The 16,533-nt window shown below is 50.6% G+C and overlaps 1 protein-coding gene across 2 annotated transcripts; it reads left to right on the forward strand.

Moving 5' to 3' along the window:
* The first annotated feature begins 3,686 nt into the window (after positions 1 to 3,686).
* On the forward strand, positions 3,687 to 8,981 carry jef (major facilitator superfamily domain-containing protein 6 jef). 2 transcript variants are annotated; one of them, XR_011237268.1, is made up of 5 exons: positions 3,687 to 3,781; positions 4,391 to 5,276; positions 5,360 to 6,286; positions 6,356 to 6,533; positions 8,861 to 8,981. XR_011237268.1 is itself a non-coding variant. In XM_034973105.2 (4 exons), the coding sequence occupies exons 1-4, from the start codon at positions 3,702 to 3,704 to the stop codon at positions 6,446 to 6,448; spliced, it is 1,986 nt and encodes a 661-aa protein (XP_034828996.1). In that variant the 5' UTR covers positions 3,687 to 3,701; the 3' UTR covers positions 6,449 to 8,981. The 2 variants fall into 2 exon arrangements, 1 of the variants encoding a protein (XP_034828996.1); XM_034973105.2 differs by having other exon boundaries at positions 6,356 to 8,981.
* The last annotated feature ends 7,552 nt before the right edge of the window (positions 8,982 to 16,533 follow it).

A 16,533-nucleotide genomic window follows, 5' to 3' on the forward strand; every position in this document is an offset into this window, starting at 1 on the left:
GCACCCCCTTTATAGGAAAGGATCATAGATTAATTATTGGTCTCGCCGCGCTCTACTTGATACCGCCCTACCTAAGAACAATACCTAAGAACAAAAGTGTTTCGCTCTGTGACCGCCACTCACCAGCAGGAGCGGCAGCGTGGTTGTCGTGATACCGTCGCCTGCTGCAATTCTTTGTCGAAAAGACTCTGAACCTGATCCCGAAGTACTTCTGGATTCCTGGGCTACTTCAGGTCGTAGTGGCGTATGTGGCTCACTGCCTGGTTTGTATATCAAACAAGCAGGTCTCTAGAGTTCCTCACCAGCACACAACAGTGTGTTTGCTGAGACTGCACTGGTTGATGGAGAGCCATGGCGTCCAGGGCGACTGAGCTGCTGAGTGAAATCGGGCACGACATCTATTTTTTTGCTATGACTAAACAAATCACGGTAATGCTTTACTCCTCAAGTAGTATATTATTACTTTATTTCCATAAAAATTAATTAATTAAATTAAATTAAATTCTTCTACTCAAAACAAGCGTATTCCTTGTCAAGTTACAATTTTTATTTTTCTACATTATTATTAATAATAATGTTGTTCGTTGTTGTTGTCGAGGGTTTTGTCTGTATAACCGAAAGTATATTCTGAAGGATGGCACTCACGAGTCACGACATCTGTCGAGCTTGTCGCCATCCCGGCGAGTCATTCAGACATGTGCTTTCGGGATGCTCAGCGCTTGCCAACACTGAGTATCTGCACAGACACAACCAAGCAGCCAAAATCCTTCACCAAGAGCTTGCTCTGAAGTACGGTCTCCTGGATGAGAGGCTGCCGTATTACAAGTACACGCCGGTGCCGGTACTCGAGCGCGACGGAGTCCGGCTCTATTGGGACCGGTCCATCATCACGGACAGGACTATTCTAGCGAATAAGCCTGACATCGTGGTGGTGGACCGGGCACAGTCGAGGGTGTTTTTGGTGGACATCACCATTCCGTATGACGAGAACCTCGTGAGAGCTGAGACGGAGAAAAAGCGCAAGTATCTCGATCTGGCTCACGAGGTTTCCGACATGTGGCATGTGGAGTCCACTGAAATCATCCCAATCGTCATATCTGCGAATGGGTTGATCCCAGTCAGCCTCGCTCAACATCTGAGGCGACTGGGGTTCCGTGGCAGTTCGCTCGCAGCCAGGATGCAAAAAGCGGTCTTGCTGGACTCGACTCACCTGCCGGTGCCGGGGTGCAATCCCGGTACAAATATGTATTTTATTTTATTACTAGCTGATCCCCGCGGCTTCGCCCGCGTAGATTTAGGTTTTTAAAGATCCCGTATAGCCTATGTCACTCAGGAATAATGTAGCTTTCTACTGGTGAAAGAATTTTTAAAATCGGTTCAGTAGTTCTAAAGATTACCCCCTACAAACAAACTTAACGACATTACCTCTTTATATAATACTAGCTGATCCCCGCGGCTTCGCCCGCGTAGATTTAGGCTTTTAAAGATCCCGTATAGCCTATGTCACTCAGGAATAATGTAGCTTTCTACTGGTGAAAGAATTTTTAAAATCGGTTCAGTAGTTCTAAAGATTACCCCCTACAAACAAACTTAACGACATTACCTCTTTATATAATAACAACGGGCCGTGCAGCAGAAATCGTAATATTTTAATTTCGCCATAACTTCAAAACCAAACGTCCAATTTTAATCATTCAAAGACCAAATATTATCTCCATAAACTGTTCTTAGTGATGAAATCATTTATTTTGATAAGGATTAATAGCATGAGTAAAATAAACGCGTTTAAATGTAGTCCAAAAAAAATTCAAGATTTTTAAATAAAAAAATGGTTGCTGTGCCTCACTCGACATAGATGGGTATAGTGTGTCGCGGACTTTTTTGTAGATATTTATAAGATCTACAGTTAATTAGAACATTTTTTGGTTCTATCTTTTATAGTTTAGGCAGCGTACGCAAAATAAGTAACTTTTCTGGTTGATTTTTTACACCTTGTGTCCGAAAAACCCAAATATCTTACGGAACCCTATTTTTTTCCAAAATAAAATATAGCCTATGTTACTCGTGGATAATGTAGCTTTCGAATGGTGAAAGAATTTTTAAAATCGGTCCAGTAGTTTTTGAGCCTATTCAGTACAAACAAACAAACATACAAACAAAGTTTTCCTCTTTATAATATTAGTGTAGATTTTATTTTATTTTTATTTATTTTATATCTAATTAGAACGGCAGTGCCACTTACACTAACTAGATGATTAATAATAAATTTAAATACAAATAAAGGTACAAGAAAAAAGACATAAAATACAAAACGATAAAAGATCAAAGAATTTTGAATGTATGTATGTAAGTATATTATATTTCGTTTGGCTGTTATATATATATATCTTGTACTCGGGCGTGAGAGTAGATATATCCAGATAATAATAATAATAAATATTAATCCGTACCTACACAGTTTACCGATTGTATTAAACATTTCGTTTTATTTTAAATGTTCTTCTTAAATGGCAAAGAACGTCTTATTTATATAATATAAGATAAGTTGGTTCAGCCTACGATAATGTGTTGCTCTGAAATACAAGATTTATTTAGTTACTTTTTATAGTTTTCTACACACTTACATATTATACTTAACATCACAATAACACACACCTGAAATACAAGAAACGACATTAAAGTTTATACTTTAATTAGGTAGGTAAGCTAACTCCTTATTAATTAATTTTGATTATTTTTAATTTAATCTTTTCACGTAATCCAAAATTCTAACCTCCCGTCTTGTCAAAATCCTCGTCCCTTCAAAACACAGATTAATAATACAACTCGCTGACAAATGACAGTCCTGACTAAGAAAATAGGAATGTATTTTCCAAAGAAGACACCCTACACCTTCTCCCACTAGGTAGGAGGAGATCCTCACGGATGCCGACGACGTATCGACATGCCGACACTACATAGTATAATATGTTGCAACATCAAATGGGATGCACTGATGAAGTGTATCAAGATGTCCGGTTCGAGAGACGACGGCGGAGGCTGTTCGGCTGAGCGTGACGTCACGACGGCGACAGGGCCGGAGCCCAGCGCGGCCGACGCGATCCCAGCTCGCACTTGACGGCTGTCGGCTGCCACTATAGCGCGGCGCTCAGACGAGCAGCTAGTGTTTGTCCTCCCGAAACACACACAGGTCACAACGCGTAGAGGCTGTAGGGAGATTTCATCTGAATTAAACTAACGACAAAGCAAATGATCGCATTAGAGCGCGATGATCTCCGCTCACGATCTAAACAAGAAGCGCAGGTATTCAATAGTCGTCGAGTGTCGGCCGCACCTCGGCCGCACCTCGGCCGCACCTCGGCCGCACCTCGGCCGCACCTCGGCCGCACCTCGGCCGCACCTCGGCCGCACCTCGGCCGCACCTCGGCCGGCGCGCGGCGCATCATATTATGTCGGTGTCAAAACACGGGATTTGTTGACATCGTTGCATATAACAATATATCGACAAAATGTACGGGACGGTACGCGCCGTCCCCGGCACGCCAACATACACGTCACGTGCTGCGACGTTTCGGTCGCGCGGGCGGCGGTGTGCCGTGTGGCGGCACGCGGCGCGGCGCGCAGGCGCGGCGCGTATCGACGCGGCGGGCGGCGGCGCGGCGCGCGGCGCGCAGTCGGGAGCCGCCTGCCAGCAGCGCAGCATGGACGCGACGCAGCAGGCCGCGCCGGCCGTGCGGCCCCTCGTCCACCCGGAGGAGTTCGGCGAGGTGGACACCTCCAGGTGCGTGCCCCTCGCCCCTGCTCCGCAGGAGGGCCTCCTACACTCCTCGTTGCCCGTACGGTTCGGCTGTTTTGCACGTCTGAGGACTTGACTATTCTGCTTCCTACCGTTAGATAATACAAAGCTAATTTTCTTGTATTCAAGGAATAGGATGTCCTGCGGGCCTGTAGCGCCGCCTCGCCGGCGCCCCGCGGCGGGGGCTCGGCTCGTCCCACGGTTGGGTGTCACTTTGTACATGACAGTCTTTACATCCTACGACGTACGAGCTAGGAACGTCATTCGTTATTCGAATGCGGCAGTTGCCGTGGTCTCGTCGCGAGTGTCGTGTACTGAGCATTCCTTATCGATTGTTCGTTTCCATTGTCCGCGGCAGGTGCTGGAACTGCTGTGTCGTGCACTGATCGTTGTGTCGTTGGCAGGTACCCGGCGCCCAAGGAGGCGACGCACAAGGTGCGCGGGCGCGGCGACGTGCTGGAGCTGCTGTGTCGTGCACTGATCGTTGTGTCGTTGGCAGGTACCCGGCGCCCAAGGAGGCGACGCACAAGGTGCGCGGGCGCGGCGACGTGCTGGAGCTGCTGTGTCGTGCACTGATCGTTGTGTCGTTGGCAGGTACCCGGCGCCCAAGGAGGCGACGCACAAGGTGCGCGGGCGCGGCGACGTGCTGGAGCTGCTGTGCGGCGCGGGCGCCGTGGACCCCGAGCTGCTCACCGTCAAGACGTTCTACTTCTTCTTCTACTCGGCGTTCGGCTCGCTGTTCCCGCTCATGGGCGTGTACTTCAAGCAGATGGGCATGAACGCGGGCCAGTGCGGCCTGCTCATCGGCACGCGCCCCTTCGTAGAGTTCCTGTCGGCGCCCTTCTGGGGCGGGCTGGCCGACCGCTGGCGCAAGGGCCGCGTGCTGCTGCTGGCGTCGCTGGGCGCCTGGATCGTGTTCACGCTGCCGCTGAGCTGGGTGCAGCCGGCGGCCGTGGGCTGCGTGGCGCCGCTCAACGACAGCGCCTACCGCCTGACGCCGCCGCACTACGACGACGACTGGGGCCCGCCGCCGCGCCACTTCCGCGGGCCCGCCGCCGGCCGCGCGGGCTCGCCGCTGCCGGTGTCGGACGCCGTCAACTTCCGGCCCGAGGCGCAGCGCGACTGGGTGACGCCGCTGCACTCCTACATCGTGTACAGCACGCCCGACATCCAGAAGACGTTCTTCCTGCTGCTGCTGCTCGTCGTGGTCGGCGAGTTCTTCAGCGCGCCCGCCATCACGCTGGCCGACTCGGCCGTCATCACGCTGCTGGGCGAGGACGCGGACCGCTACGGCCACCAGCGCATGTTCGGCTCGCTGGGCTGGGGGCTGGCCATGTTCTTCGTGGGCATCGCGCTGGACCACAGCACGGCGTTCAGCACGCACCCGTGCGGCGGCCCCCTGCGCTTCGAGAAGAACTACACCATCTGCTTCGCCACCTTCTCCGTGCTCATGGGCGCCGCGCTCATCACGGCCACGCAGGTGAGGTCTCCCCACTCCCCCTCCCCCTCCCCCAGTCGGTGACGCCCCTCCGACCGTCGGTGACGCCCGCCGCTCTGTTGCAGATCCGCTTCAAGTACGTGGAGGTGGCGGTGGAGAGCCCGGCGCCGGCGCCCGCCGAGCCCTCGCAGGAGGAGCGGCTGCAGCGCCAGCTGGCGGAGCAGCTGCAGCTGCCGGGGCTGGACACGGGCGCGCCCGCGCCGCGCGCGCCGCCGCTGGAGCACGCCAAGGTGTTCGCGCAGACGACGCGCGAGATGCCCGAGTGGGTGACGGTGCTGCGCCAGTTCCGCAGCGTCAAGGCGGCGTCGTTCCTGCTGGTGGCGTGGTTCATGGGCTTCGGCATCGGGCTGATCTTCACGTTCCTGTTCTGGCACCTGCAGGACATCGGCGGCTCGCCCACGCTGTTCGGCGTGGCGTCCGTCATCAACCACGTGTCGGAGATCTTCGCCTACTTCTTCAGCTTCAAGCTCATCACGCAGATGGGGCACGTCAAGGTGCTGTGCCTGGGGCTGGCCGGCAACGTGGTGCGGTTCCTGTACATCTCGTGGCTCACGGCGCCGTGGTGGGTGCTGCCCTTCGAGTTCGTGCAGGGCGTGACGCACGCCGCCGTGTGGGCCGCGTGCTGCTCCTACATCGCGCACGGCGCGCCGCCGCAGCTGCGCTCGTCGGCGCAGGGCGTGCTGCAGGGGCTGCACCACGGGCTGGGGCGCGGCTGCGGCGCCGTGCTGGGCGGGCTGGCCGTGGCGCGCTGGGGCACGACGCGCACGTTCGCGGGCTACGGGCTGCTGAGCGGCGTGGCGCTGGCCGCCTTCGCTTTCGTCAACTTCCGCGGCGGCGACGACGCGGCGGGCGTGGTGGACGAGGAGGCGCGCGCCGCGGCCGAGGCGGGCGTGCTGGCGCCGCACGGCGTGCCGTCTAACCCGCTGCCGCGCGCGCTGTCCTCCACGCGCCTGCACGAGCTGCAGCACGACTCGTACGGCGCCACGCAGCAGGTGAGTGCCGCCGGCGTGCCGGGGGAGTGCCGCACGCCTGCTCGCACTCACGCGCCGCGTCTGTTGCAGAACCACGGCGACGCGCTGGCGGTGCCGGGCGCGGCCGCGGCGCCGCACAACCCGTTCGTGGCGGAGCGCGGCGCGGCGCCCGCCTACAGATAGACGCTGACGTCACGTGCTCTACCTACGCAGGCTGACGTCACGTGCTCTACCTACGCGGGCTGACGTCACGTGCTCTACCTACTAAGTATAAACAGTATTATATTTTGTCACCGGTCCTCTTGTCGCTTTGTTTATAACGAGCTTCGGAGACGAACAAGCACGTCTCGTATTGCTTGATCGAGCTGCTCGATGCGAGCTTGATGCGCGTCGAGCGGCTCGATCGAGCAAACGGCACTTTTCTCATATCTAGAACACTGTTCGAACGTCGCGTCAAGTAAAAATAAAATCGCATCAATCCCGCGTCAAGCTCGTAAATGCTCGACTCGAGCATCAAGGAGACGTAGTAAATGCTCGACTCGAGCATCAAGGAGACGTAGTAAATGCTCGACTCGAGCATCAAGGAGACGTAGTAAATGCTCGACTCGAGCATCAAGGAGACGTAGTAAATGCTCGACTCGAGCATCAAGGAGACGTAGTAAATGCTCGACTCGAGCATCAAGGAGACGTAGTAAATGCTCGCCTCGAGCATCAAGGAGACGTAGTAAATGCTCGACTCGAGCATCAAGGAGACGTAGTAAATGCTCGACTCGAGCATCAAGGAGACGTAGTAAATGCTCGACTCGAGCATCAAGCAGACGTAGTAAATGCTCGACTCGAGCATCAAGGAGACGTAGTAAATGCTCGACTCGAGCATCAAGGAGACGTAGTAAATGCTCGACTCGAGCATCATGGAGACGTAGTAAATGCTCGACTCGAGCATCAAGCAGACGTAGTAAATGCTCGACTCGAGCATCAAGCAGACGTAGTAAATGCTCGACTCGAGCATCAAGCAGACGTAGTAAATGCTCGACTCGAGCATCAAGGAGACGTAGTAAATGCTCGACTCGAGCATCAAGCAGACGTAGTAAATGCTCGACTCGAGCATCAAGCAGACGTAGTAAATGCTCGACTCGAGCATCAAGCAGACGTAGTAAATGCTCGACTCGAGCATCAAGCAGACGTAGTAAACGCTCGACTCGAGCATCAAGCAGACGTAGTAAATGCTCGACTCGAGCATCAAGGAGACGTAGTAAATGCTCGACTCGAGCATCAAGCAGACGTAGTAAATGCTCGACTCGAGCATCAAGCAGACGTAGTAAATGCTCGACTCGAGCATCAAGCAGACGTAGTAAATGCTCGACTCGAGCATCAAGCAGACGTAGTAAATGCTCGACTCGAGCATCAAGCAGACGTAGTAAATGCTCGACTCGAGCATCAAGCAGACGTAGTAAATGTCAAAGTGTCTATTTGTGTGCATCAGATATACTCGCCCAATTATGTCAGCATTGTGTTCGGTACATTCGCCTAACTGATGTGCGGGTGTTAGTCAAAAGATTAGGAAAAAAAGATTAAAATCTTTATGCGCGATTGAAGAAAATCTTAGCAGTTTTTTGTAAGTTTCAAAATATCATGGCAATCGTTCTATAGCATTTCTATGTGGGTTCTCAACTTCCCTACGAACTCAGTAGTGTCACAGTGTGACTTGTGCGCAATTCATCGATTTGTTCCCAACGAGTCACACTGTTACTCTGAAGTGTGGGTGTGACTCGATGGGGAGAAAATGCTAATGAGTCTGAGATGGCGATGAAGATATAATCAATAGATCTATTTCTATTACTAACTTTGTGCTAGTCAATTGTTGGAGCTGTTCAAAGATATTGATTTAACAAACTTACTGTACCTATGAGTGAAGTTGTATCATAATTATTATACGAAGACTACATTGAACAATGCTAATTTTGAGGCCAAAGCATAAAGTAAAATATAATAATACTGTCATGTCCGTATGACTATGACGTCAATTACCCCTGTATGTCTGTATGTCTGTATGTCTGTTGGACGTCGCGTCGTCGCGTCGTCGGTAATCACACACTGCGCAAGTAGCTCAAACTCGCTATTTGTTTAGGTATTGTTGTCTCCTGTCAGTCGAATGTATTTTGTGAACATTAACTTCTCTCGGTATATATATACCTCGTACGGCATCAAGTGTTGTATAATATTCTAGTACGTATAGATAGTATAAATAATAAATATTAGTCGATATAGCACGGGCGACGACTTTGAGGCATCGCGTGTATATATATATATACAGTTCACCCTCGTAATTATACGCAATACAATGAGGCACAAAGTCTGTCACGCTCCCTGTCCGTCGCGTCGGGCGGCGGACGCTGTACATACGTTTCGTCAGTCACGGTGTCATATCATGGTGTGATGAGTAAGTCCACTGCTCTATATTTTTGTTGACAATGTAGAAGACATTTAAACCCATATTATACTTAGCTATATTATATGATCATAGTGTATGTATACATTTGTTGTAAAGTTACTCTTAGTGATGTGAACGCGGCACAGTTATATATTTTTGCACAGCGCCGGGCGGCGCGGCGCCGGACCGGCACCGGACCGGCACCGGACCGGCACCGGGCGCCGCGCGGCTGGCGACTAACGATCTTCAATTTCAAATATTATGATAATAAATGTTGACTATTCACTTGTCGCCTTCATTTATTTAATCCTTATTCCTTGAAAATGTAGGTTGAGTAGGTATCTACGGAGAGACTATGAGGACGCAGAAACGTATAGCCGTGTGTGACGTCATGAGGCATCCAACATGGTGGCAAAGATACGAATCAATTATTTATTTACAATAGGTACCTACTTGAGTCAACATAACCTCACTTCACGTTGTTTGCCAAAATCTCACGTACAAATACATTTTGGCAAATAAAAAAAAGTGGCCACGGTGATAAGGACAAAACATAATCATTTTGTCGCGTTCGTTCTAATAAGAGCTTAAATGCATTTAGCTATCTCGCTCTAACAGATGGCGCTGTTGCCTATCACGTCAATAAGAAATATAGTTTCTCCAACAGTCGCGCACAGATGTCGCTAGTGGTATCGTAATCCAACATCTTTTTGAAACAATGTTACAACAGTAAGAGTCACAATAGGGCTAGTTCTACAGGTATTTATTTCTGAGGTAACGCAACGATACCATAGACCAGCGATTCCCAATTATTGGTGGTCCGCGAAACCCAGGGGTTCCGTGGAAGGGTCACGGGGCGCGGGGGTGCCACGGTCTGTCCGAGAGTTACCTAAATAAAACGTTTGTGGAAAAAACCGCGCCGCACCGTCACGCGTCACGCCTACACGGCAGTCTAGATGGAAGCTTCCCGGTACGTACCTATACTCTATAGGCATCTTACCGGGAACGTCTTTACCGGTAGTGTGGTAACTAGCCGCGGCCGAAGCCTCCCACCAGAGCAGACTCGAGCCGGAAATCGAACTGGGACCTCCAACTTTTAATACAACAGTGCACGCACTGAGCCACAGAGGTAATTAACGTCATAGTATTCCTTTGTCACAATAAATGTAAAATAGTCAATAATAGGTACTTATAATAATAATTATTTATCATTACCAAAACAGCCAGCTAGGGTTCCGCCAAAAAAAGTATGATCAATTAGGGTTCCATGGCCAAATAAAATTGGAAACCCCTGCCATAGACCACAGTTCGTCACGTTCGAATTTCAACTCGTACTTTGCACGCTAGCAAGCAAAATTACCACTTTCCACTCATATTTCAAAGGGCAAAAGGATTGTTTCCGAGCGAATGAAATGAAAAATTTTGGAAAGAAGAAAAATTTTATGAAAATTCAACCGCTAGGGGGGTAAAATAGGGCTTTGAAATTTGTGTAGTGTACCCGGACGAAGTCGCGGCCTAGGTTCTTCAATGTCGGTGGATAGGTTCTTCAATGTCGGTGGATAGGTTCTTCAATGTCGGAGGATAGGTTCTTCAATGTCGGTGGATAGGTTCTTCAATTTTGGTGGATAGGTTCTTCAATGTCGGTGGATAGGTTCTTCAATTTTGGTGGATAGGTTCTTCAATGTCGGTGGATAGGTTCTTCAATTTAAGTGGCTAGGTTCTTCAATGTCGGTGGATAGGTTCTTCAATGTCGGTAGATAGGTTCTTCAATTTTGGTGGATAGGTACTTCAATGTCGGTGGATAGGTTCTTCAATTTTGATGGATAGCTTCTTCAATGGCGGTGGATAGGTTCTTCAATTTTGGTGACTAGGTTCTTCAATGTCGGTGGATAGGTTCTTCAATTTTGGTGGCTGGGTTCTTCAATGTCGGTGGATAGGTTCTTCAATTTTGGTGGATAGGGTCTCCAATTTTGGTGGATAGGTTCTCCAATTTTGGTGAATAAGTTCTTCAATTTTGTTGGAGAGGTTCTTCAATTTCGGTGGTTAGTAATTTCATATCGGTAAAAAATTGTAGGTAATCATTACGTTAAAACTTTAAACACGTAGGTACCTAATATTGTCATAGGCGCAGGTTTATTGTGGATATAATGTTTTGTTGCCACGAATATTGTCATAGGCGCAGGTTTATTGTGGATATAATGTTTTGATGCCACGAATATTGTCATAGGCGCAGGTTTATTGTGGATATAATGTTTTGATGCCACGAATATTGTCATAGGCGCAGGTTTATTGTGGATATAATGTTTTGATGCCATGAACTATAACAAGAAGTACAATAAACCACAGTTTAAATAAAAAATATCATAATAAGAAATTCCACCGAAATGAGAGAAAAAAATCATTTTTTAAATTGATCTCTATAGTGTTGAGTACCACACATCTTGTATTTTTTTATACAAAAATAGTGAGCAAAAGAGCTGACGGGTCACCTGATGTCAAGTGATTATACCGCCGCCCATGAACATTTGCAGCACCAAAGGAACCGCCGCGCCGCCGGTGTGTTGCCGGCCTTGCAGGAATTTGTTGATGATTTGGTGTTGGCGGTGTTGGCGGTGTTGGCGGTGTTGGCGGTGTTGGCGGTGTTGGCGGTGTTGGCGGTGTTGGCGGTGGACGCTAAACGACTAACTTGTGGTTTTGATCGCTGATTGATGAAATTGCACAAGGTTATGTGAACCCCATTTTGAGAATAATTTGATATAAGCCTCTCTAGAATAAATATCATAGATAATCAATTATAGAGTAGAAAATAAGTACGTACATGGATATAGGATATAGGTAGGTACTTTGAGCAGGCAAAGCCGGTGGGTACGAGTTATCCGTCTGTAAACATACAAATATTAGGACGATACAGATAAGGTGCAGCTGATTACACTCGCTGATAACGGGCGATAGTGAGAGCTTGTCTCGCGAGGCGGCGGCACAGGTCGCCACGTGGCGTGGCGTGGCGTGAGGCGCCCAGTGTGTGCGCACCATGGAGCTCTGAGACCTCGCGATGCGGCGTGTGTGTGGCGCCCTCCTGCTGCATGTCAATCTCTGGCTGATGGTAGGTCCATCTTCAGGTTGATCATAATTCTAATTTCTCATACTGGTCAGCGGTGAGCTGAGGTGACGGTGTGTGCGCAGCTGTACGCGGGCGCGCTGCTGGCGGCGGCGGCGCGGCTGCAGTGGGACCCCGCGCTGTACGTGGCGGCGCGCGAGCTGTTCCCGCGCGAGTACCGCGCGCTGGGCGCCGCGCTGCCCGCGCTGGGCGCCGCGCTGCTGCTGCTGGCGCACCTGGCGCTGGCGGCCACGCGCTGCCGCACGACGCCGCGCCGCGTCCTCCTCATACTGGTCAGCGGTGAGCTGAGGTGACGGTGTGTGCGCAGCTGTACGCGGGCGCGCTGCTGGCGGCGGCGGCGCGGCTGCAGTGGGACCCCGCGCTGTACGTGGCGGCGCGCGAGCTGTTCCCGCGCGAGTACCGCGCGCTGGGCGCCGCGCTGCCCGCGCTGGGCGCCGCGCTGCTGCTGCTGGCGCACCTGGCGCTGGCGGCCACGCGCTGCCGCACGACGCCGCGCCGCGTCCTCCTCATACTGGTCAGCGGTGAGCTGAGGTGACGGTGTGTGCGCAGCTGTACGCGGGCGCGCTGCTGGCGGCGGCGGCGCGGCTGCAGTGGGACCCCGCGCTGTACGTGGCGGCGCGCGAGCTGTTCCCGCGCGAGTACCGCGCGCTGGGCGCCGCGCTGCCCGCGCTGGGCGCCGCGCTGCTGCTGCTGGCGCACCTGGCGCTGGCGGCCACGCGCTGCCGCACGACGCCGCGCCGCGTCCTCCTCATACTGGTCAGCGGTGAGCTGAGGTGACGGCGTGTGCGCAGCTGCACGCGCTGCCGCACGACGCCGCGAGAATCCCGTTCCGAAAAATTCCTGAATCCCCACGGCTTAGGAGTTCAGTACCTTGCAGCATCAGGATTGAGGGGTTGGGATCCGAAGTTCAATGAAGTAGTTGCTCGGTTGTCACAATGTTATTTTACTATGAACACTTCCTGAATCTTGATAACTTAGGCAGGCAGCAATCCTGCAGCATCAGGATTAAGGAATTAGATCCGGAAATTTTTATGGAACGGAAACTTCAACTGTTGATTAAAAAAATTATATATCATTCCCGAAACCTTGAAATAATCGGTGTACAATGTACCTACATACGAGTACATTAAAAAAACGGGCCGAATTGAGAACCACTTCATTTAAGGAAGTCGATTAAAAAGTATTTAGCACATGCCTGTCTCCGGGATGACAGCTATACCTGTAGTTACATCAGGTGGGGTGCGGCCAGGCGGGCGTGGCGGCGAGCTGGCTGGCGCTGGGCGGCTGGGCGTGGCGGCGCGCGGCGCGCTGGGCGCACGGGCCCGAGGCGGCGGCGCTGCGCGAGCACGTGTCGGCGCTGCGCGAGCACGCCCTGCCGCTGCTGCAGCAGCTCGCGCACTACCACCCGCTGCCCGAGCGCCTCGCCGCGTTGCTCCAGGTGCGCATCGCCCGCGCCGTCGCGTCGCAGGCACCGCGCTGCGCCTGCATGCTCCCCGTGTGTCGCAGGAGGCGGAGCGCGGCCTGGCGCGCTACCTGCGCGTGCTGCTGGGCGCCGCGGCGCTGCTGGCGCTGCTGCAGCTGCTGGCCGCCACCGCTGCGCTCACCGCCGCGTGCACCGCCGCGTGCACCGCGCGTCGCACTCGTCTCGTCGCGCCACGCGCGCTGGGGTACTGAATTGGCCTACTTTTGTTAAAATTAAATAATTACTGATACGCTTCGGCTCCAATCGGATGGAATTTCAAAAAAATCTTTTTTATCTTTCATTTGGGTGGATTTTATTACTTTTTTTTTACAAAAAACTGTGGTTTATTACTTCTCGATATTGTTGATGTTCATATAAGTATATTTTTAATGCCATCAAAATAATAATATATCCTAGTATGAGAATACGTGTTTTAAATTTTGATGCCACCGAAATGAAACAGTCGTTCACCGATATGAAATAACTACTTAGACACGAAATGAAACAGTCGTTCCCCGATATGAAATAACTACTTAGACACGAAATGAAACAGTCGTTCCCCGATATGAAATAACTACTTAGACACGAAATGAAACAGTCGTTCCCCGATATGAAATAACTACTTAGACACGAAATGAAACAGTCGTTCCCCGATATGAAATAACTACTTAGACACGAAATGAAACAGTCGTTCCCCGATATGAAATAACTACTTAGACACGAAATGAAACAGTCGTTCCCCGATATGAAATAACTACTTAGACACGAAATGAAACAGTCGTTCCCCGATATGAAATAACTACTTAGACACGAAGTGAAACAGTCGTTCACCGATATGAAATAACTACTTAGACACGAAATGAAAGAACCTATCCACCAAAATTAAAATTTATTTAAAATTCATTGAAAATGATTTTCGGCTTATTTTACCGAAAACGTATACAGATTACAGACCTTAGAAAATGCTTGCATTGCATCATTAACAAGTAAATATAATATAAAGGTCAGTAAGTATACTTACTGTCAAACCTGAGTGATAATTCTGCTGAAGAAAATGCATTCAAATATTTTGAAAACTTTAAAAAAAAAATATCGAAACTTTTTTAAGTTTCGTTTTTAACTTTTTTAAGTTGTGTTGTGCTAAAAAAAAAAGAAAAAAAAAATTGTGTCGAAACTTTTTTAAGAGCAAAGCCAGGCTGCATGGTCCACGACCTTTGCCGTTCCTGAAGAGGATAAATTGAAATACAACGAAGCAACTCAAAGAACTCAACCAATAAAATTTAAAAAAGTCTATAACTCACTAGTGAGTTAAGGTTCGTACGCACCTGAGCGGCGCGGCGCGGCGCTTCAGTCCGACTGCAGAACGCGTCACCTCAGGCCGCTCGACGGTGCCTACCGCACTACAACTTCAGTACGCGGCACCTCGCGTCACTTGCGCGTCACTTTTATACCCGTTCGCGTACGAGCGCGAAGCGCCGTGCCGCGCCGCTGGGTATGTCGCACTAGCGTCACTGCACTGCGCGTCGCTTCGCTGCGCTTCAAAATATTCTCTCCAGCCGTGCCGCGCGGCAACGCGCGGTGAAGCGCTGTGCAGCGCCGCTCTAGTGCGATATGCGCCATACAAAATGATAGAAATGATATTTTGACGCTCCGTGCCGCGACGTGCAGCTCGCTGAAGCGCCGCGCCGCGCCGCTCAGGTGCGTACGAACCTATATAGTACCTAATGAAAAAGTCACGGTTTGAATAATATGTGTCATTGTGTGCCTGATTGCAGGCACTCCTCTCTCTCGACGTCAACAAAGCGAGTGGGCCGGACGGTATTCCTGCGGTTGTGCTCAAAATATGTGCTCCTGAGCTGACACCGGTCCTGACTCGTCTGTTCCGTCTGTCTTACTCCTCCGGCACAGTTCCATCTTCGTGGAAGACTGCCTTAGTTCACCCTATTCCGAAGAAAGGCAATCATTCGGACCCCTCAAATTATCGACCTATCGCGATTACCTCCCTCCTGTCCAAAGTCATGGAACAAATCATAAACGCCCAGCTGCTGGGATATCTTGAGGAGCACCAGCTGATCAGTGATCGTCAATACGGTTTTCGCCACGGCCGATCAGCTGGTGATCTTCTTATTTATCTCACGCACCGCTGGGCGGAAGCCATTGACAGCAAGGGAGAGGCTCTGGCGGTCAGTCTTGATATTGCAAAAGCCTTTGATAGGGTTTGGCATGGGGCACTTCTATCGAAACTACCATCTTACGGACTACCAGTGAAGCTGTGTAATTGGGTCGCCAGTTTCCTTGACGGTCGCAGTATCAAGGTCGCTGTCGACGGTTTTTGCTCGGAACTCCAACCCATCAATACTGGCGTCCCTCAGGGCTCGGTGCTGTCACCCACACTGTTCATCCTACATATCAATGACATGTTGCATCACAACAACATCCATTGCTATGCGGATGACAGTACGGGTACAAAGGACATACACAGCTTTCTCGCGCAGTGCTGGAGGAGTGTAGAGCCAAACTTGTGTCTGACATAGAAACCTGCCTAGGTAAAGTGTCAGAATGGGGCGCACAAAACCTAGTGCAATTTAACCCAACTAAAACACAGGTTTGCGCGTTTTCCGCCAAGAAGTCCCCGTTCACATTACCTCTTCTCTTTCAGAGCACTCCCCTCACACCTTCCAACAGCATTGGGATCCTTGGAGTCCACATTTCGAGCGAGGTTCAATTCCGCGATCATTTGGAAAGCAAGGCCAAATTAGCCTCCAAAAAGCTTGACCTCACCTCCTCATCTGAGTGTCTGGTGCACTTCGACCGTCCGCTGCGCCAGATCCTTCTTTCCACGCACGTGCAAATTGTGGAACCAACTCCCATCGGCGGTGTTCCCACTAGATTATAGCATGGGGTTATTCAAGGGGCGGACCAACAAATTCCTAAAAGGCCGGCAGCGCATCGGCGGCTCCTCTGGTGCTGCAAATGTTCATGGGCGGCGGTAATCACTTAACATCAGGTGACCCGCCTGCTCGTTTGCTCGCTATATCTATTTTTAAAAAAAAATTAACGTAGAGCCACTTTATGAGCAAGTGTGTTGAAAAAGAACTTTAAAAGAAACTAGAAATCTAAATAGGTACCTACCTGAGTGTGAAGCTCGCCGGACTTCAAAATATATGTACCTACACGTGTAAGAACAAAAATATTTTTTTACTTTGTAGTGGTTTTGGAAGTCGGTGTTTTATTTTTTTAGGGTTTCGTACCTCAAA

The sequence above is a fragment of the Maniola hyperantus genome, chromosome 11 (genome assembly GCF_902806685.2).
Source record: "Maniola hyperantus chromosome 11, iAphHyp1.2, whole genome shotgun sequence".
NCBI classification, from domain to species: Eukaryota; Metazoa; Arthropoda; class Insecta; order Lepidoptera; family Nymphalidae; genus Maniola; species Maniola hyperantus.

Coding starts and splice junctions, on each gene's coding strand:
- jef (XM_034973105.2), top strand. CDS start 3,702: ATGGACGCGACGCAGCAGGCCGCGCCGGCCGTGCGGCCCCTCGTCCAC. Junction 3,782..4,390: donor GGCGAGGTGGACACCTCCAG/GTGCGTGCCCCT, acceptor TGTCGTTGGCAG/GTACCCGGCGCCCAAGGAGG. Junction 5,277..5,359: donor CGCTCATCACGGCCACGCAG/GTGAGGTCTCCC, acceptor GCTCTGTTGCAG/ATCCGCTTCAAGTACGTGGA.